Raw genomic sequence first — 20,791 nt, 5'->3', positions numbered from 1 at the left:
TAGAACTTGATATAGACATGCAATAAATCTTATTTGCCATACCATGCTCAAACAATATAATTTCGACATGAAGTATAGTTTGTATTTATAAAGGGTTTTGAAATGCACTTATACAAAACGAACAATTAACTGGAAGCATGCTAATGAATTCTGTTTTTGCAGTTATTATGTAATATTAATCATCAATTTTCATAATAATAAACTAATCTAAGTAACTATATTAAAAATTAAATGCAACATGCATATGTCATTGAAATTGAAATTATATGTCAAAAACATAAGTAGTATACGTAAGAAAAAAACATAACCTTACTACCATTTATTATTGTCATCATCATCATACATTGCACTTAAATGTTTCACTGATACATTTGGTAGTTAAAAAAATCAAATTCTCCAATCCCGAAGTTAAAGTATCTGAAAACGTCTATCAATAATAAATATAAGTTATACAACTTCAACTGCACAATACATTCATAGTCACTTAGTACACTAAAAGCTCACAAGTAATAAACACTACTTGCGTTAATAAGTATTACAATATATTCCAATAGAACATTGAATTATATAGTCTGAACAGTATCGTAGAATCCGAGATCGAAATCAGTATCTTAAAAGTATAGCAAACACCGAATAAACGAGGAAAAGTCAACCTCTAAAAATCAGTACAGCAACACTCTCGAGCGCTTACCGCTCAAATAACCTAACTTACACTCTTCTACTGACCTTCATAGTTCAAAAGCCGATGCTTTCTGCTTTATCATACTAATTCAGTCAGAACTCGCCATGGTATGCGTGTCAAATCTATCATTTGCGAATCCTCCAAAAAACGCGAGCAAACAGCAGCGGCGGAGAAAACGGGAAGCCAAAAAAGTCAAACACATACGGCAGTCAGCTTCGTGAACGTGTTTCCAGCCGGTCGGCCGATTGATGTGAAGTTAAATTCCTGTGGCACCATCTCTGTGAAAGGTTAGGTACTGAGCGGCAGTCAAGCGATCACCTGATGCTTATCCGAGCACGAAAAGCACGTTTGTATTTCAAGACTTTTGCAAAAACGAAGGGCTTATGCTCAAGTAATGGGCTAAAATAGTACCTAGTGACCATAGAAATTTTGCTCAACTCTTCTTACATTTCGAAACTATCTATTTTTTCTAATATTAATACTATTTAACTTGAAAATGTGAATTTGCCACCTGACACCAGCGCCACTGGCGCGTTTTGAAACATTTTTCTCCAACATTCCCTTATCGTAGGACAGACTAATGTTTGAATAGTATTTATTAATTAGTAGATTACCGGTCTAGAAAGGAAAAAAAACTTGGACAGTCTATATCTCGTGTAAATTGCCACCCGAGCCGAAGGCGAGGCCATTTAATAGAAGCTGAGATCGAAGCGGTACAGTTTTCAGTTATACAGAATATACAGGGTAAGAAAAAAAATTTTTGAAGCTTGCCTAAAGCAAAGGAGCAAGGTTGCTATATATCAAGGGTGCTATATAATGCTAAATCTAAAATTTGAACTTGATTATTGCCTTTTTACTCCAATTATCGCGTCACGCAGAAAAACGACTTTTTTTAGTTTTTGAAGGTTTTCTCAGGATCTGCCCCATGAAATGACTTAAAATTAAAGTGTGCGGTATAGTCCTAATAATTTTCAATAATCATGTTTTTTTTTTTAGAAAGGTTCAACATTTAATATTCGAGTTAAAACGGTTTAAAAAAATTGCTCTTTATGGTGTATATATAATGAAATCTTTTATATAATAAAAGATCGACGAACGATGATATAAATTTTCCGCGGTAAAAAGATAGGTTATTTTATTTTCTCTCAGGGACATATTAAGCAATTTACTTTTATTAACTTGTTTAATAACTTTATTAGAAAAAACTGAAATCTCAAAACTAAAAAATCAACATAAAAAAAAACCACTGCCAATTCATTGGCACGTAGCTTCCTCCTACTGAATTCATAGGTCCAATAAACTCTAAAAAAAATAACTTTTAAAAAAGTAAAAAGTTAGGCAAGTTTAATATATTTCGCAACAAAATTACAGATTGAAAAGTACTAAGATCAATCAAACAAAGTCAAGTTTATTATATTTAATCGTGATGAAGCAAGGAACAACTCTCAAGATAATTACTACGTAACTTGCCATGCCCGTTTAATTTTGTTTATTGGTGAACAACTAAAATTTCCTTTTATGTATTAGAACGTCATACAAACACCATAAGTACAATGAAACGGGCATGGCAAGTTACGTAGTAATTATCTTGAGAGTTGTTCCTTGCTTCATCACGATTAAATATAATAAACTTGACTTTGTTTGATTGATCTTAGTACTTTTCAATCTGTAATTTTGTTGCGAAATATATTAAACTTGCCTAACTTTTTACTTTTTTAAAAGTTATTTTTTTTAGAGATTTCAATCCTTTTTAGTAAATTTTTTTGAGTATTTCATATTCGACGTCGTAGAAATAAAATATAAGCATATTTAGCACCTTTAGATCAAAGCTTTTTTGTAACATTTTTATCACTAACATGAGATCACTGATTGTTGATATACACCACCCTTGAATTATTTCTACGCCAAGACACCAAAACCCACGGCGCGAACTATCCAGACCTCGTTATCGGACACCCTGTACACCTAGACGCCGTCATCGTATGATTTATTTACCTAGACACCAAAAACCACGAAGCGCACGACCTAGACCTCGTCATCGGCCACCCTGTACACCTGGACACCGCGTTCAAGTGATTTTTACACCTAGACACCAAAAACCACGGAGCAAACTACCTAGACCTCGTCATCGGCCACCCTGTACACCTAGACACCGCCCTCGAATTATTTCAACACCAAAAGCCACGGAGCGCACGACCTAGACCTCGTCATCGGCCACCCTGTACACCTGGACACCGCGTTCAAATGATTTTTACACCTAGACACCAAAAACCACGGAGCGAACTACCTAGAACTCGTCATCGGCCACCCTGTACACCTAGACACCGCCCTCGAATTATTTCAACACCAAAAGCCACGGAGCGAACTACCTAGACCTCGTCATCGGCCACCCTGTACACCTAGGTACCGCCCTCGAATTATTTCAACACCTAGACACCAAAAACCACGGTGTGAACTACCTAGACCTCGCCATCGGCCGCCCTGTACACCTAGATGCCGTCCTCGTATGATTTATTTATCTAAACACCAAAAATCACGGAGCGCACCACCTAGACGTCGTCATCAGCTACCCTATTTATCTAGACACCTTCCTTGAAAGATTTTTACACCAAAACACCGAATACTACGGAGCACACATTTATAATTCAAGCAGAGGAGCAGACAATGTAGGCTCAATAGCTTGTGCGGCCAACTTCACAGTCTAACCACTCGGTCAAACTGCACGCAGCTAACTTAACGGTCTTACCACTTTTTGGGCTGAAGAAAAATTAAGCAAGTGATTTCAGCATTTTTGTTCACCTGCATACTTGTTTATTATGTTAAAGCTGGTTTATTGCTGATATTTTGGTTTAAAATCATAGTTTGGCATACCAGTATAAACATTTATCAAAATTAGCTGGTTACATGAATGATAAATAATTTATTTCCTTAATTGAAAATTCGAAAGACCAATATAGAAGTAAATAGTGTCACGGGCGCCGAGGCGTCGTCTGCTTCTCAAACTCGCCTTCGTGGCGCTCCCGCGCCACTTGATAAAATATTGTTTAGAGGAAGCAAAAGTTTTGACAAAAATCGGTTTTTACATTATAGCTCTTTACTTGAGAACCGCTCGACGAACTCATTTAAAATTTTAGCAGCAGATAGCTTTTTTATAGTGAATCACCAAATAAAATTTTTAAGCATTTGACTACATTGTTCTAGATATAAGAAATCAAAAAATTTAAGAAAAAAATTGAAACCTTGATATCTCAAGAACCATAGGAGTTTGAAAGCTGCTCAATGAACTTGGCCAAAACACATAAAATATCTACTTTTTCCTAAAATCGCAAGTGCAATAAGGCCTTTTTACATCACTTGACATTTTAAGAGGATATAGTATGACATGTGACCCATCGACATAATTTTTTTCGTAAGGTTATGATGTTTAGTTTCAGAGACCCTGGTTCCCGACTTTCCGGCCAGTTTTGAGCAAAAAATCACCATACTGGTCGGAAAATGCCAAAAAAACTGCCCTGTAAAAGCGTGTTTAACACGCGTTTACTGCCCTGAAACTGGGCAAAACTGGCGTATTTTTAAAATAAAAATATACATTGGGTTATTATTGTTTATTGAGACGAATGTTACTGTCTTTTTTGAATAGTTAAAATATCATTATTGAAAGTCAATAACTATCGTCATTATTCATTGAATAAAAGCTTTTTCGTAGGATAAACAGAGTTTAAAAATTCCTAAACTAAGAATACGAATGAATTCAATTTACATGATAGATATATTTGGAAAACTAAATTTGGACATTTAACAATGTTTAAACCGTCAGTGTGCAACACAAGGATAAGGTTAAACATATTTACATACTTCAAGGTTATGATGGTAACTTAAGTTGGTGAGTAAGTAAATATAGTCTTATTATCTAATGCTCAAATCCATTATTCTTATGTTATCTGTATTGTATTAAAGCTAAATATCTGATTTTTTTCAGATAATCGTAAAATTATTTAGAAATGAGTGACCGTAACAGTTTTTACTTAACTGTCTCTGTTGGAATTTTCAGTTCAAGGACTATAATCAATTTTGGATTTGCCGTGTCAAATTTCATCTTAGAGTTGTTTCAGAGAATCTGCTAACTCTAGCCAGTTGTAATTCTGGTTTCTAGTGTATTTTTAGAGGTAGAAAGTTATAATAATTTTGCCTCTTTTCCCAATGCAATAATAAGAATTTTCACTTTCAAAAGTCAGAAGAAATTCTCATTTCGATATCTGGTTTTCAAATTTTTTGGCTGCTATTATTCAGAAACTAATGTACGTAAAGATCTGATCTCTTGTATGCACATTTATTTTACAATAATAAAACAATATTTAATGTTAAATTCATCTCAAGTGATATACTTTTAATTTCACTCATGTCACTTATACCACACTTCATTCTCTCTATATCAGCCCATATACTAGTTTTAGTTTCAGGCAATTTACGCGGATACTATCTACATTTTTCTACGTACTTTGCAAAAACCTTTTCTACTAAATTTTCTGTAACAATAGTATTTTGCAAGTTAAAGATTCGGGACTCGTGCCGGTGATCAGTTACTTTTTAAAATAAAAATAACGTAATGATACTAAGTTTTTTTATTTAATTATATTTTATCGTTTTTTATTTTACACAGTTAAAAAATAACTCAAAGTTACTACTTTATTAAACATATATTAATAAAATACCTCTTTAACAAACAAAAGTATTTCATATAAAAATCTGAGTTAACGATACGTTAGTTGTATAATTTGATGATTTGTTTGAAATACAATACTGGGTTTTGAGAATTTTTACGATACATTTTTATTGGCGTACGAGTGCTTAAAGTTGACAATATTATTGAAGATCAGTAAATCCTATACATATAGGTTTTTCAGACGATCTTTGCCTCTGAAACAGAAAATATTAATAATAATAATTATTATGTTTAAGTAATAATAATATTAAGCAAATAGTATATTTTAATATTAGTGCAAGAATGTGATTTTGGCTTTGTGTGTAAATCACATATGTGCAATTTTGACACATCTCGATACGATGCAGTGTTTATACTCTTGTTTTGCTCATGTAGTGTCAAAAGATCAGTGATAGTAGAAATATATTTAATGTTGATTAACATATTTTGCGCGTTGTAAACAGAAAGCGGTAACAATGCAGTTTGCATTATTTGCATTGGGGCTTAGCGCTACAATTGTCTCACGCAAAAAAATAAAAATCACTATTTCATTGGTGATAATCCTATAACCTTTCCGGAAGATAACCGTACAACATTATCCTCTAAAATTGATGAGAAAATTTTAAGAGGGACTGTAAGGCTATTGGTTGCGCAAAATAAATTAAAAATGACAGATAATATAAGGAAGACAAATAAAACAAAATATTTGCAAAATACTAAAACAGCTGATGAAGGGAAAGTTGAACTACTGAAGACTGTAAATATGCTCTTGGAAAGGTTTGTCTGTGAACTATTGAAAAAAAATGACCTTCTGAGAAGAAATGACAATGTAACAGGAAAGAAACTAATATCCGTTGTTCCCGTACACAGTATGCCTTCAAGTTTTCAAGTTCATTGAATAGAAAAATTCCTAAAATATCAGTAAAGAACAAGTAATAGCAAGAATAGTAGCAAGATTGATTGATGTAACATCTGAAAAACATATTCGAACGAAAAACATTCATATTAATAAAAATAATGACGTGATTTTAAGTTGTTTGAATGATTATACAAGTATTAACGGAATCTATACTAAAGGAAAAACTATTGGATAAATGTACCCTAGTGGAAATGGATCTTGTGCCAAAGTGTGCCATAGTGTACCATAATGTTCCAAAGTATTCAAATTCGGAAATTTACTAAACTTTGGCATACCTTGGCATACTTTGGCACACTTTGGTACACTTTGGCACACTTTGGCACATTTTGACACACGTGGGTTTTTCAGGAATTGGGGACTTGACGGAAAACTTGAATTCCTGGCGAATTTCCTGTTAAGGCATTTTTTTCCAATATTCACGACGGGCAGCAGCTTTAAGGTAATAACGGGCAATTGTTAATTAATATTGTAAAAGTACTAACTATTTAAAGTTTCTTGAAGTACATGAGTCTAAATTTTTGTATTAACTCCCTAGTGGAAAAAAATAGTAATAAATTGTAATAAAACGTAAAAAAATGTAAGAAAATATAAGAAACTGTACCTTTTTGTTAGATTTTGGACCTTTTTTCTCCTACATTTTTGTACACTTTTGTATTATTACAGAATTGGTGCCATGTGAGGCGAGGGAGAAGGGCCGCTGAGAGAGAGAAAGAGGGGGCAGCAGGAGGATTCGGTATGCTCAGCGCGGAGAACGGGATTAGATTGCGATCGGCCTTCGAACAAACTGGTCAATCGATTGAACACTCGCATTATAGTCTGCACCAGGACGTACGACCCCGACATCCAGCGCCTGGAAGGGCATGTCAGCTCCAGCCGACTACCTCGAGACCAGCTTCAGATCGTCTCCGAAAAAGCGCCGTCGCCTTGCCCTTGATCCAGGCCGGCACCATCGAGGCTCGCAGAGAAGCGGCACGCATTTCGCGCCGAGCCACGTCGCACTGCTAAAGAGCACCAGAGTTGGGGCGTGTATCTGCGCAGCCCGTCAAACCGCACTATCGTCGTGGCACCACATCAACGAACTGAGCCGCATCACCGGGTGACGACCCGCATCGAGGACGAAACAGCGCCAGGAATCGCTAGCATCGAAGTATGTTACGTGTACATGTGTGAGTGGCTATATGAGTCTATAGTTATAGGGAAACGTTATAGGGAAACGGGAGAGGACAGACCCACGGCCGAGATTTTAAGCATAAATAAATCTTACCACAAGACTACTTTCAATTTACATAATTGTTGTTTGCCTATTTTATTTGCCTGCATCCTTGTGAGTCCTCTCTTTTCACTTTCTTACATCTTCAGATGTTAACTTTTTTTACATTTTATTACATTTTATTACATTCTATTACATATGTTATTTTACCGCCTAATATAGTCAATATATTTTTTTAACTATTAATTCTATAATAAAATGTAACAATGCATAATAAATTGTACGAAAAAGTATAAGGATGTAAGCAGAAGTACGAAAATAAAAAAGTCGCCATTTTCGTATATTCTATCACGCTTACAGACAATTTTTTACATTTTGTTATACTTTTTTACGTATTGTTACATTTGTCATTTTAACGAAGAGACCCCCATGAAATCCTGGATCAATGGTAATAAATTTGTAATAAATTGTAATAAAACGTAACAAAATGTAATAAAATGTAATAAAATGTAGCAAACTGTAATAAAACGTAAAAAAGGTCCGAAATCCAACAAAAACGCACAAAATGGTACGATTTGTTACATTTTCTTATATTTTATTACACTTTATTACATTTTTTATTTCCATTAGGGCTGTAACGAGTACTCGTGGGTAGACTTCCAGCTTACTAACCCAAAGGATCCGGGTTCAAGTCTTACCAACGCTAGAATTTTTTTTGTATTAATAAATTATTTATTATTATGTACTACTGGGACAATACATACGATATGACGGCATCGTGCAGTGGCAATGTTTTGGCGCGCGGACGGTGGGATATACTTCACTGTGCCGTCCTGAGCCGAAGTGTGCCAAAGTGTGCCATAGTGTGCCAAAGTGTGCCATAGTGTGCCAAAGTGTGCCATGCCGTGCCATACTCTGCCATACCGTGCCATACTGTGCCATACTGTGTTATACTCTGCCATACTGTGTCAAAAAAGAGATGTTTGTTCCTGAAAAAACCCATGTGTGTCAAAGTATGCCAAAGTTTGACAAGGTATGACAAAGTGCAGCAAACTTCCGAATTTGAACACTTTGGCACAGGACGGCACAGTATGGCATAGTATCGCACACTTAGGCACACTTTGGCACACTTTGACACACTTTAGCATACTTTGGCGCACTTTGATGGCGCAAACCCAATGATTTCCACCAGGATATCATTAAAAAAGATAAACTAAATAATCTAAAGTTTTTTACCTGCGTTTGGACATAAAATATGTAAAAAACATGGGAAGAACCTCCAAACTATGCCAACAAAAATTAACAGGACAGTTACTAATTACCAAAAAATAACCTTTATTCCACACCTGACCGAAATAGCCACTTTTTGCGCTTGAAAATCGGGGCAAAAGTAGCATATTTTTCCCGTAAACCTGTTTGCGGAGCAAAAGTAAAATCAGCGGGTCAAACTGTGACTGATCGAATCTTTTGTTTGCTAAGAGTGTTGCTATGATTGTATTTCGTATTATGTGAAACATTAATCGAGATTATCATGCACTTAGGTTAGTTTTTGTATTGAGTAGTGTTCTAAGTGCAAACTATTATCATTCTAATCAATGTACACCAAATGTTCTTTAATTATTGTAACTGCATAAAGACAACAAATATTTGTACCAACTAAAGTATTGTCTTATTTTGCAGGCGCCTTTTAGATTATAGTTCAGGCATTATAACAAATCCTACATTATATTAAAGTGGAGCAAATTTTCTCCGATTCCCTGGGCTACTAGACCTACGTCAAACTTTTTTAGACATTACGTTATCTTTTCATATAAAAATGATGGACCATAAAATGTTTGGGCCTTGAAAAATTGAAGGCCTTAAAAAAATTTTGTGCCTTGCAAATTTAGGGCCTTCAAAAATGTTAGGCCTTGAAAAAATTTTGGGCCTTAAAAGCTTTTAGTTTTAAAAATGTATGGTCTTGAAATTTAGGCCTCACAATTTTTTCCAGACATTTTAAAATTTTAAATATTTGGGCCTTAAAATTTTTTTCATGCAGAACACTTTTAACCAAATATAAATTTGAGCCTTAAAAATGTTGAACGTTTAGAAAATATATGGATAAGGACGTGCTGGTAAATTTAGGTTGATCTTAAAAACTAATTTTAGGCGTTACACAATGTGATCCTTACAAAATAATTTAAAAATTAAATAAATCAAGTGGTGCGGTAGCGATGCTGCAAATAATTATTTCTGTAGATATGATGCTTTTTTCAAAGCTAGGTGTTTGTGAATATAAAATGTCAAAAATCGTTGTTATTATTTTCTTTATATAAAGAGCACTTACATGAGTTTATCAGTAGAGAAAGAGAAATTAATATTAAAGAATATAAATTTATTCAAATAAACCGTAACGTATAATCAAATAGTTGTTTTAAACAAACATTACCATAAATTATATACTTTCATTAATGTATTATATATCTTTACTATAATATTCAAATATATTTTATACAAATTTACTGCAGATCCCAAGTTGATGTAAATTTTTAATATTTTAACGTTTTTATCAATTATCTATATTCATTTTCTATTGATTAATCTTAACTGAGATCTCTACTATTAGGTATACTGCTCTTTTAGGTTTACTTCTAAAATACTCTAAGTTTGTTATATTTGAAAATAATTTTTTTAATAGTAAAACTGTCTTTGAAAATACGTGCATTAAAGCATTCTACATTCATTCCACAATCAATAAAGTGTCATTCTAGTATTGACAACTAAATTTTATCTATTTATAAATTTATGAAAATCAACTTTGCATGTGTATTGAACGTTATTTCCTGATACAGGGGGCGGAAAATGTGGTTGAACGCACGCGGAGCGTGCGTAATAGTGCATTTTACGCACACTATATTGTAATATATTTTAAATACTGTCTTATTTAATAATTTAGATAAGTATTGAATACAAAAATAATAAAATGAATTTATCTTTATACGAGGATATAAAATATGATGTTGTATAAAATAACATAATTTTTCATACTTACACGGAAAAAAGTGAGCCTGAGGGGACACCGGCATTCGTGTGCAGAATTAGGAAAGCTGAATAATGCCGATACACCGCATACGCCTGCCATTAGAGCACACAATCGTGCCGAGTGAGAATGGTCTGAGCGAAGCCGATGCAGCACAGACCCGGTGCTGTTTTGGCACCAGTTCTTACGCTACCTCATTCGCAGCGCGCTCTCTCCGAGGCATGCGCGCGCATAGTGTTACAGAGGCATTTTTCCACTCGGTTCGGTGTGTAGCATCAGAATTCTTGTTGTGGCTTATTATATATTTCTTATAATTTCCTTCAAGGATGTATCAGTGATAAAAAAACCTTTAAATAAAATTATGACAAATATAACAAGTTACAATCCCAAATAGTTACCAGAAAATATTCTTTGTTGCGCCCTGGATAATTTATTACCTGGCTAATCGAGCATTATTTTTCTGGCATCACTGAACAGCTTAGCCCGAGATCTTGAATTTAAAAAAAAAATTGTCGAAAGTGGCTGCTCCTATCGAAAGATACGAGCATTTTGAAAAAGGATAAAAATCTTCGAAAATGACGCCGAAACGAGAATTTTCGGTTTTTTGTCGGATTTTCTCATTCTAGACGATTCTTACCCTATTTTTAATTGCTTGTAGTCGTCGTACCCTATTTTAAATCGTTTATCCGGGGCGCAATAAAGGCTATTTTCTTTATACCTCGGTCGAAAGTACGTACGTCCCGCATCTATTTCAATGCAGAAAGTCCGAAATTTGTGCACTGATGGGGGATACGCGCGCCCTCTATATGTACGAGAGCGAATGAAAATTTTTTGCGCTGAGTCACGAGTGCGCTTGTGTGGAATGGTCGGATTATCTGATGGTGTAGTTGCAAAACGCGCTCGTCGAACTCCTGCAGTCGAAACTTCTCGACCACGTTTCCACGCCGACGGAGAGGATCTTCTTCGCGGTACAGAGTCTATAGAGTCAGCTGAAAAATGACTGAATCGTGCTCATCTGATGAATCTGGAGATGAAGAGGAAGTTTTTCGTGATTTCGACGCAGAAGCGCAGCTAATCATTCAAACGGAAACGTTACCAAAGAAATCTGCGAATAGATATATGTTAGTTTATGATACTTACAAAAAGTGGTAGATTGATCATAAAAGTTCTCTGTCAGACTCTCAAGAAAGTAACTTAATAGTGTATTTTAAAGAACTAACCTCAAAGTTGAAACCGCCAACTTTGTGGAGCATCTGGTCAATGTTAAAGAAAACATTAAATACTAGAAACAATGTTGATAAGGAAATTTCATAATTTAAAAAGTATGATGAAAAAATTCTAAAGGCTATAAACCAAAAAAATCATTAGTATTAAAATGGACTGATATAGTAAAGTTTTTAGACACGGCATCAGACTATATACATTTAGCTTCAAAGGTTTGTATTTACATTTATACTGTTAATAATTACTCTATCAATTTTGATTCTTATATTTATAACAAATTCAGATTATCCTTATATTTGGCATTTGTGGAGCTCTGAGGTGCGATCAACTCACAAATCTTAAAGTGCAAGATATTGAAGATTTGGACAACAGGTATCTTGTTTCAATCAATGAAACAAAAAATGCTAAACCTCGTCAATTCATAATTGGAGAACATTTTTATGATAAAGTCAAGAAATACATCTCGTTGAGACCAAGTGATCTATCAAGTGACAGGTTTTTTATCCAATATCAGAAAGGAAAGTGCGTTCATCAAGTCATCGGTAGGAATAAAATAGGAGAAACACCTGAAGCAATCGCTTCATATTTAGACTTACAAGACGCAAACAGATATACTGGACATTGCTTCCGTAGGACTGGAGCAACACTTTTGTCTGACTGAATAATAGTGATATGAACTTCGTAGATCGTAGATCAAGAAATACAGAATAATGTAAGTTCTGATGATAGGATTAAGTATGAAAACTGCGTATTTCATGGGAACATTGTCAATAATTATTATTGTTCATGTACAAATTTAAAAAAATTAACGAAAGGATAATCATGTATAGTTAATAAAGAAACTTTGTAAGAAATTATATTATTTTATTTATAGCCTAATAATGATAAAGTTTTTATAACATTTGATTTTTCATATATTTTCGATGTCTGCCAAACCAGCAGCACTCGCTTCGCTCGTGCTGCAAATGTCGGGGGCAGACATCGTAGGTTAGTTTCTTGACTGGTCGATAGAGGCGCTAAAGCGAGGAGCAAAAATAAACGTGGCCGAAGAATCGAATGTGCTGAGGTTCTTATTCATCATTCGCGCAGTTCAGGGCTTCTAGCCTTCCTGCCCTTGTAGCGTCATATACTATTTCTGGTAACTATTTGGGATTGCAGCTTGTTATATTTGTTATAATTTTATTTAAAAGTATATCACTGATACCTTTGAACAAAATTATAACAAATATATAATAAGCCACAACTAAAATTCTGATGCTACACGTCGAACCAAGTGGAAAAAAGCCTCTGTGACACTATGCGCGCGCATGCTTCGGAGAAAACGCGCTGCGAACGAGGTAGCGCAAGAACTGGTTCCAAAACAGCACCGGGTCTGTGCTGTATGGGCTTCGCTCAGACCGTTCTCACTCGGGACGATTGTGTGCCCTAATGGCTCGCGTATGCGCAGTATCGGTGTTATTCAGCTTTCCTCATTCTGCACACGAGTGCCGGTGTCCCACCAGACTCACTTTTTTTCCGTGTATATTGATCCTTCGAGGATCACAAATTTTGCACATAACAGTTTCCATATGAAGATTTCAGTCTAAAACAGAAGATAACTGAACAATACAGAAATGTTCAGCAGAAGAATGTCGGAATTCAGACAAAGTCAACAGTTATTTACAGGTATTATTAGTTTGTTTCAGTTTTTTTCAGTTTACTGAGGATGGTACCAGATTTCAATAGTTTTCAACAGTTATGTTAAGTAGATTCTATTATCAAGTGGTGCAGTAGCGCCACGAAGGCGAGTTTGAGAAGCTGACGAAGCCGCGGTGCCCACGCTACTATTTAATTCTATGTTGAGGTTTGCATTTTTCATTACAAAGAAATAAATGCATTTCTTTCTTGACTCTAATATATTTTGATAAAAACTACCTCCGATATAATACACAAGTGTGTCATTCACAAAATGCTCAAAACAAATAAAAAAATGTTAGAACCGTTAAGTTAGCCGCAACAAGTGCTAGGACCGTGAAGTTGGCCGCACAGCTATACACGGATGGATATTGCTTTCTCATCGGTTTTCCGCATACTCGCTCACATGTAGTTTTTAGTGTCTAGGTGTTGAAATAATTTGAGGGCGGTGTCTAAGTGTATGGGGTGGCCGATGACGAGGTCTAGGTGGTGCAGTCCGTAATTTTTTATTTCTAGGTAAATACATCATTCGAGGGCGATGTCTAAGTGTACGGGATGGCCGATGACGAGGTCTAGGTGGTGCGCTTCGTGGTATTTGGTGTCTAGGTAAATGAATCATACGGGAACGGCGTCTAGGTGTACAGGGTGGCCGATAACAAACTCTAGGTGGTACGCTCCGTGGTTTTTTATTTCTAGGTACATACATCATACGAGGGCGGTGTCTAAGTGTACGGGATGGCCGATGACGAGGTTTAGGTAGTTTTCACTTAACTTTGGTGTCTAGGTGTAGAAATCATTCAATCGTGTATCAGAACAATCAGTGATTTCATGTTAGTGATAAAAATGTTACAATAAAACCATGGTCAAAAGGTACTAAAGATGCTTATATTTTAGTTTAAGGAAAAATATGAAATACCTAAAAAGATTTACTTAAAAGGACTAAAATCTCAAAAAATTAACTTTTGAAAAAGTAAAAGGTTAGGCGAGTTTGATATATTTCGCAACTAAATAACAGATAAAAAAGAACTAAGATCAATCAACCAAAGTCCAGTTAGTCTTAGTCTTAGTCTGTTGGGTGGAGGTAAACTGCGGTGGCCCCTGCGCGGGGACGTGCTGGTCGAGCACTCAGGCGAAGCCCATGGTGCTGTAACTCCTGAACTATAAGTAATTACTTTATAAACCCTCGTTTTTAGCTTCGGCAACTAGGAAAATTGATGCTAAGCTTTTTAACCTTAGCTCCTCTAACCCCAACATGGGAACCCACACCCTCTGTCTTGTCCTTGCAAAAGCTGAGCATTCACACAGCAGGTGGGGCGTGGTCTCCTCTTCGGACTCACACCACCTGCAGTTCCTGGAGTCCCTTAGTCCCAGATTTCACAGGTGGTATCCTACCCTCTGTATTTGCCACTGGGGCGGACCTCGCAGCCGCCCGGTTACTCTCCTGGGAACTTACACTGGTATTTGTCGTCTTGACGACAGTCGCCTGGTCTTCCAAAATACCGCCCGTACGGACTTGGCTTGAGCTGGGGAGCTCCTTTCCATTTACTTTCGTTTGTTTTATGGGTGTGTTATACTGTGTGGATTAAGCTCCGCCCTTGCATCCCGGGCCAGTACGCCCCTTAGAATCCACCTACCGCGGAGAAGCCAACCCCGACTCCTGTGGCTTCAGCAGCCCCCCCCCCCCTCCCGACCCAACTTGGCCCTATCCGGTCACTAACTGGCACTGTTAGGTCGGGCGGGAATTTTCGTCGTCTGATAGAGCAGCCAGGTCATGCTGGTTAGGCTGACCCGGGCCCCTGTACTGTCCAACGGTCTAGGAGCGCCAGACAACCTAGTTTTTCTACGGTACCCTCAGATCGACGCAGTCAGCTCTTCTCGAGTGACCGTGATGGATACACGTGCCCGGGGGCAGCTTTGGGGTCGGCAGTGTGTGAGTGTTAAGGTGTGACATGTGTGTTTATGTGTTGTGTTTCCCAACCAGCACTACCGCCTGGTTGGAGGATTGCTCTTAGCCTCTAGTCGGTTTGCCGGGCAGTTTTCGCTCTCCTCCTTCTAAGACGACGAGAGTTGAGCGTGTCTTGCCCCCAGGCCCGTTGAGAGTCTAAAGCAAGGGAGAGCTCTTTTTAGGGGTATCCCGCACTCAAGTAAAAGCTCTTTTTAAGGGGATCTACATACATTTAAGAGCCCGTTTTACAGGAAATCAGACACAGCCAAAAACATTTGTTTTTATTATTTAAAAATTTTTTTTTTTTATTAAAGAAGCGCTCACTTAACTTAAGTTAACTTAAGTTATATACGGATCAATTAGAAAAAGTCCCAAGATACTTACTATGTAACTTGCTATGAACGTTTCATTTTGTTTATGGTGACCCTGGCGAAAAAATCACGTGATTTATCACACGATCCATTACGTGATAGATCACTTGAATTCTTACATGATAAATCACGTGATTTATCACGTGACAATTTGGCGTGATTTCTCACGCGATGAATCACTTTCAAAATCATGTCAGAAATTACACATAAAATTAAAGTATTTGTTTTAACTAAAATCAATTAAATTATTTTATTTTTACTAAACAATAATAAAAAATAGATTTGTTTCTATTTCAAATAAATTAACCACAAAAAAATGAAAAAAAATCTTTGTCCTAACCGAGGATTGAACCCCGGTCCTCAACTTCATAATCCATTATCTTACTGCCTGAGCTATTTGTGCTGTAATAAGCCTTGAAATTCCATGCTTTTACCTAAAAATATGTTAGATTTATAACTTTGTAAAGTTTACACGTATACTTTAAGATAAAAATTGAAAAGATCTAAAATATTTTAGAAGTTATTTTTAATCTAAATTTATACTACTAAATAATATATATTATTTATATATATGTGGGGGATCCCGCTGTCCACCACCGGAGTCACCGCAGGAAGCAGCGCCTGATCCCCAGAACGCTCTGAACCGCCCGACAGGCAACGTCGCAGCGCCTCAGAGCACAGAGAGAGAGAGAGAGCATTGTACATAATAAAGTTTCGTCATATATTCTTTTATTAAACATCAAGTGTATTTTATTCTTCGACACCTCGAGCCTGGTGAGGATCCTCCAACATCCCTGGACCTCTAGTATCCAAATATATATATATATATATATATATATATATATATATATATATATATTATTTAGTATAGAAGAATCACTATAATTTATAAGGATTAAAACACAAAATAAACTTTTTATTATGTAATAAAATTGTTTTTCTTATTCTATCCAATGACAGTAGATAGTCTATACATGTAAACGATACATTACTAAGATTCATATATGATCTGCAAGTTATCATTATTAGGACAAGAAAAAATGGCTCAGTAAATGAGATAATGGATTGTGAAGTTGAGGATTAGGGTTCAAGTCTCGGTTAGGGAAAGTTTTTTTCACTCTTTTGCGGTCAATTTGTTTGGATAAGCATCAACAAATATATATTTTTCATAATTGTTTAGTAAATACGAAATAATTTATTTCAATTAAAACCAACACTTCAATTTTATGAGTGATTCCTGGCGTGATTTTTAACGTGATTTATCACGTGAGAAATCACGCTAAATAGTCAACTGATAAATCACGTGAAAAATCAAGTGATCTATCACGTGATTAATCGTGTGATAAATCACGTAATTTTTCTCGCCAGGGGAACTAAAGTTTTCTCTGTATGTATTAGAACGTCATAAAAACACCACAAGTACAATGAAACAGTCATGCCAAGTTACGTAGTAAGTATCTTGAAAGTTGTTCCTATAATTGATCAGTATATAATTTAACCTTAAGTTAAGTAAGCCCTTTATTGACCAAAAAAAATGTTATTGCTTCATTATACTTAAATATAATAAACTTGACTTTGGTTGATTAATCTCAGTTCTATTTTATCTGTTATTTCGTTGCGGAATATATGTTATTAAAGGCGTGTTTTCAAATAAGTTAAGAAAATTGTGTAGAAATCCGAAGAAAGCTGTTTTGATTGGTAACAAACTAGTGAACGTAGAAGACAGCAATTATAAAATGAAGAAAACTGTTTTGAACTTTGAAAAAAGTGTTATCTTTACTTATTAATAGTTATTGTCTGTAGTATTAATTTTTTATTTATTTTCTAAATTGTAAAATTTTACACCTGAAAAAAAATAAATCCAACTGAAGTATCTAGCAAACTAAATAAAACTAAAGACAACAAAAGATTACTGTTATCTGTGTCTCAATTTCGAAATTTTTCTGCTATCATCTGCAGTTCATAACTTTTTATTTTCAATTGTTTTCATTTTTCTTTTTTGTTAGGGATTGAAGATATCGTTATCATTTAATATAAAAGTAAATATCGTATTATGCATTACATTTTAGTACAGAATATAAAAGTTATGATTGTTATAATCTCACAATTTACATTATTTTATAAATGTAAATAAAAATAATGTATAATTAATATTAATTTTTTGTTAGATTTTGTTAATATAATTAATACTGTCATCAAATAATTACAAAGAGTTTTTTTATTTTATTCAAACAGTTTTAGTATTTTTATTTTATTTTATAATTTCAAAGCTGGTCCTGTACGTGTACTAGTAGCTATAACTCATTTTATAGAATGTTGGCTGTATTGAATATATTCATTTATACTCAACGGTAATTAATATTTATGAAACGTTTTTGAAGTCGTGCTTTTGATTGGTTAGAATTTATCAATCTGTCAATCTAATTGGAGCATTTCAAAAACGTTTCACAAGAATTAACTACCATCGAGTGTACATTTAATATTTAAAAGTATATTCAATAATGACAAGTCAAATAATTAAGGGATGTCGGCGCAAAAGGTTCGCAAATCCACCACAGAGTATTTTGTATCTTTTAACTTCTAGAAAAATAGAAAGTCCGATAGAATTTTTCTTTTAGTAGAACGATTCATTAAACTTAACACTACGGCGCTACGGATTTGGTTTTTCATTTGCAAGCTTTATTTAAAAAGTTTTATGCAAAATTAGATTTTAAGGATCGCGCTGCAATCACATAAGTACGACGAAGTACGCGTAAACATCTGTTTGTATTTCCAAAATTTTAGAAAAACAAAAAGTCTGATCGGAATTTTCTTTCGGTATAACGATTCATTAAACTCAACACTACGGCGCTACAGACTCGATTTTTCTTTTGCAAACTTTATTCAAAAAGATTAATGTAATCTTTAAGTTTTCTTCCATTTACAGAATTAGGTTTCACATTACATGTTGTACAGTCATTAATTCAGTGGTTATTTAAATGATAAACTATGATTTCCAACAAAAATATTTTTAGAAAAGTTGTTTCGTTTCATAATAAACGAGTTCATATATCACGACTGCTTAAAACAGTATCTCTACTTTTTCTCCAGTGTGGTAGGACCGTGAAGTTGGCCGCACAAGCTATTATGTGTAATATAGTTGGGTATCGCTTTCCCACAGATTTCTATAAGCTGCGCAGAGTAACTATGTTTACATTGTTTGCTTAAATTTAAGGTTATATTTTTGAACAGCTGCTGCACTGTCGCTGCATGTTCCGGATAGAATCGCGTGAAGTAGATCGAAGATACCGAGAGCGGTGAATTAAAGTAGCGGGCGTTCCTCCGCAGCTGAGTCGGCATTGCATGGATCGGCAGTGTGATCCATGGCTGTCAGGCTATCCAATTGGGGGTGGTCTGACCACCCTCAGACTGTCACCGACCTCACCAGGAGCTTGCTCCGCGTTACTGAAGGTCACCTCTGCGCGGGAGACCGACGGGTCGACCCGTGGCTGCAGGCCACGCTGACAAAGCCGTGGGAGGCGCCTTGGGTACGCACACGCGTACATTTAAAAGTAAATGCCATAATTAGTATAGTGCGAGTCCACGCGCTCGGTCATCTTCGGGCTTCTTCGGCGCTCGCCGGCGAGCGCACGTTCGGCGTTGCGATGAGCCAGTCATCTCGTGCCCCTTGACCGAGATCCATTGTCGCGACTAATAAGCATTCGACGTTGTAACATTCCGTTGATTCAATATAATCATTTTAAACTATTTACTCTATTTTACTCATTTATTGCACAAAACCTCGCCTTTATTCAGAACACTGCACAAACATTCTGAGTTTTCGAGGTCACTGATGACGGGGCCCAGGAAGTAGATTTCGTGACTTTCCGTTCATACAGGCAAATATCGTTTCGTGGTAGCCAATCACGCTCGGTGTCTAGGTGCCAAGGGTCTTCGATGACGAGGCTGTCTAGGGTGACCGATAACAAAGTCAGGCAGTGCGTACCGTACTTCTTAGTGCAAAAATGTTCAAATCAGTTATGTATACTGTCTAGGTACATGCGGTCGACAATGTCGCGATCGAGGTAGGGCTCTCCGTAGCTTTTATTATCTAAGTTTAAAAACTGATTCTAGACACCAATAGCTATGGAGCGTATCACCAAGACCCTGTCATCGACAACCTTATGCACCTGGATACAATACACGAGAGATATCGATATTTCCGTAATAAGAATCCGAGTATGCACTACCTGAACTCCATCATTATGTATTTTATTTTTAGTTTTAAGTTTTAGGTACTTCAATAAGTTCGCTCAAAAAGACATGAAATTTCTTTAAAAAGAAACTTAACCAAAGAAATAAGGTGAGGCGCGTTTGATGTTTTGCGTATCATCATGCATGTCAATAATTTTGTTTACAGTCAAATTACAGATTAAAAAACAACTAAGATTTTTAATTGAGGGGTGAGTCGAATGATTGATGATGATGATGGTGAATGATTTATAATTAAGTAATATATTGATCAATTACAAATAACTCAAGATATTAACTACGTAACTTGACATGCCCCTTACATTTTGTTCATAATACATACTTTTACAATTGAAATATTACCTTTTATACCCTAGTGGAAAAAAATGTAATAAATTGTAATAAATTGTAATTAAACGAAAAAAAATGTGAGAAAATGTAAGAAACTGTACCTTTTTGTTGGATTTCGGACCTTTTTTCTCATACGTTTTTGTACACTTTCTTACATTTTTAGATTTGTTAACTTTTTTTTACATTGTAACGAGTTGAACACCGCAGCCAACTCGTAGCGGTATGAGTACTGCTGCGCCGCGACGAAACCGCGTAGAGTCGCGTGCGCGATAATAAACACGTGCGAATTCGGCAATAAGCGCGAAAGAGATAGAGAGAGCGAGCGCGCGGGCTAATCCTTCAGGAGCGCGCTCAGATAGCTCTCGGTCTTCGCTAGGTAAACGCGACTTCGCTAGAATTCCAAAAGCTTCGCAATATCGTGTGCTGTGCTGTGTCCAGCGGATAGAGGTGTACTTTGTGAGTGA

General features: G+C 35.7%; 1 protein-coding gene across 3 annotated transcripts in view; it reads right to left on the bottom strand.

Annotated features, from left to right (window-relative positions):
* Positions 1 to 5,289: 5,289 nt before the first annotated feature.
* Positions 5,290 to 20,791, bottom strand: part of LOC107980680 (glutamate receptor ionotropic, kainate 2) — a 602,400-nt gene continuing 586,898 nt past the window's right edge. The window contains exon 10 of one of the 3 annotated variants that reach the window (XM_032601874.1): positions 5,290 to 5,599. In XM_032601874.1, the coding sequence (XP_032457765.1) occupies positions 5,546 to 5,599 (54 nt within the window). In that variant the 3' untranslated portion in view covers positions 5,290 to 5,545. The remainder of the gene's footprint in view (positions 5,600 to 20,791) is intronic. The other 2 variants (XM_031927147.1, XR_004227195.2) reach the window with 2 other exon arrangements.

Source organism: Nasonia vitripennis, assembly GCF_009193385.2.
Source record: "Nasonia vitripennis strain AsymCx chromosome 3 unlocalized genomic scaffold, Nvit_psr_1.1 chr3_random0012, whole genome shotgun sequence".
NCBI lineage: Eukaryota > Metazoa > Arthropoda > Insecta > Hymenoptera > Pteromalidae > Nasonia > Nasonia vitripennis.
This window is presented reverse-complemented; position numbering and strand designations above follow the sequence as displayed.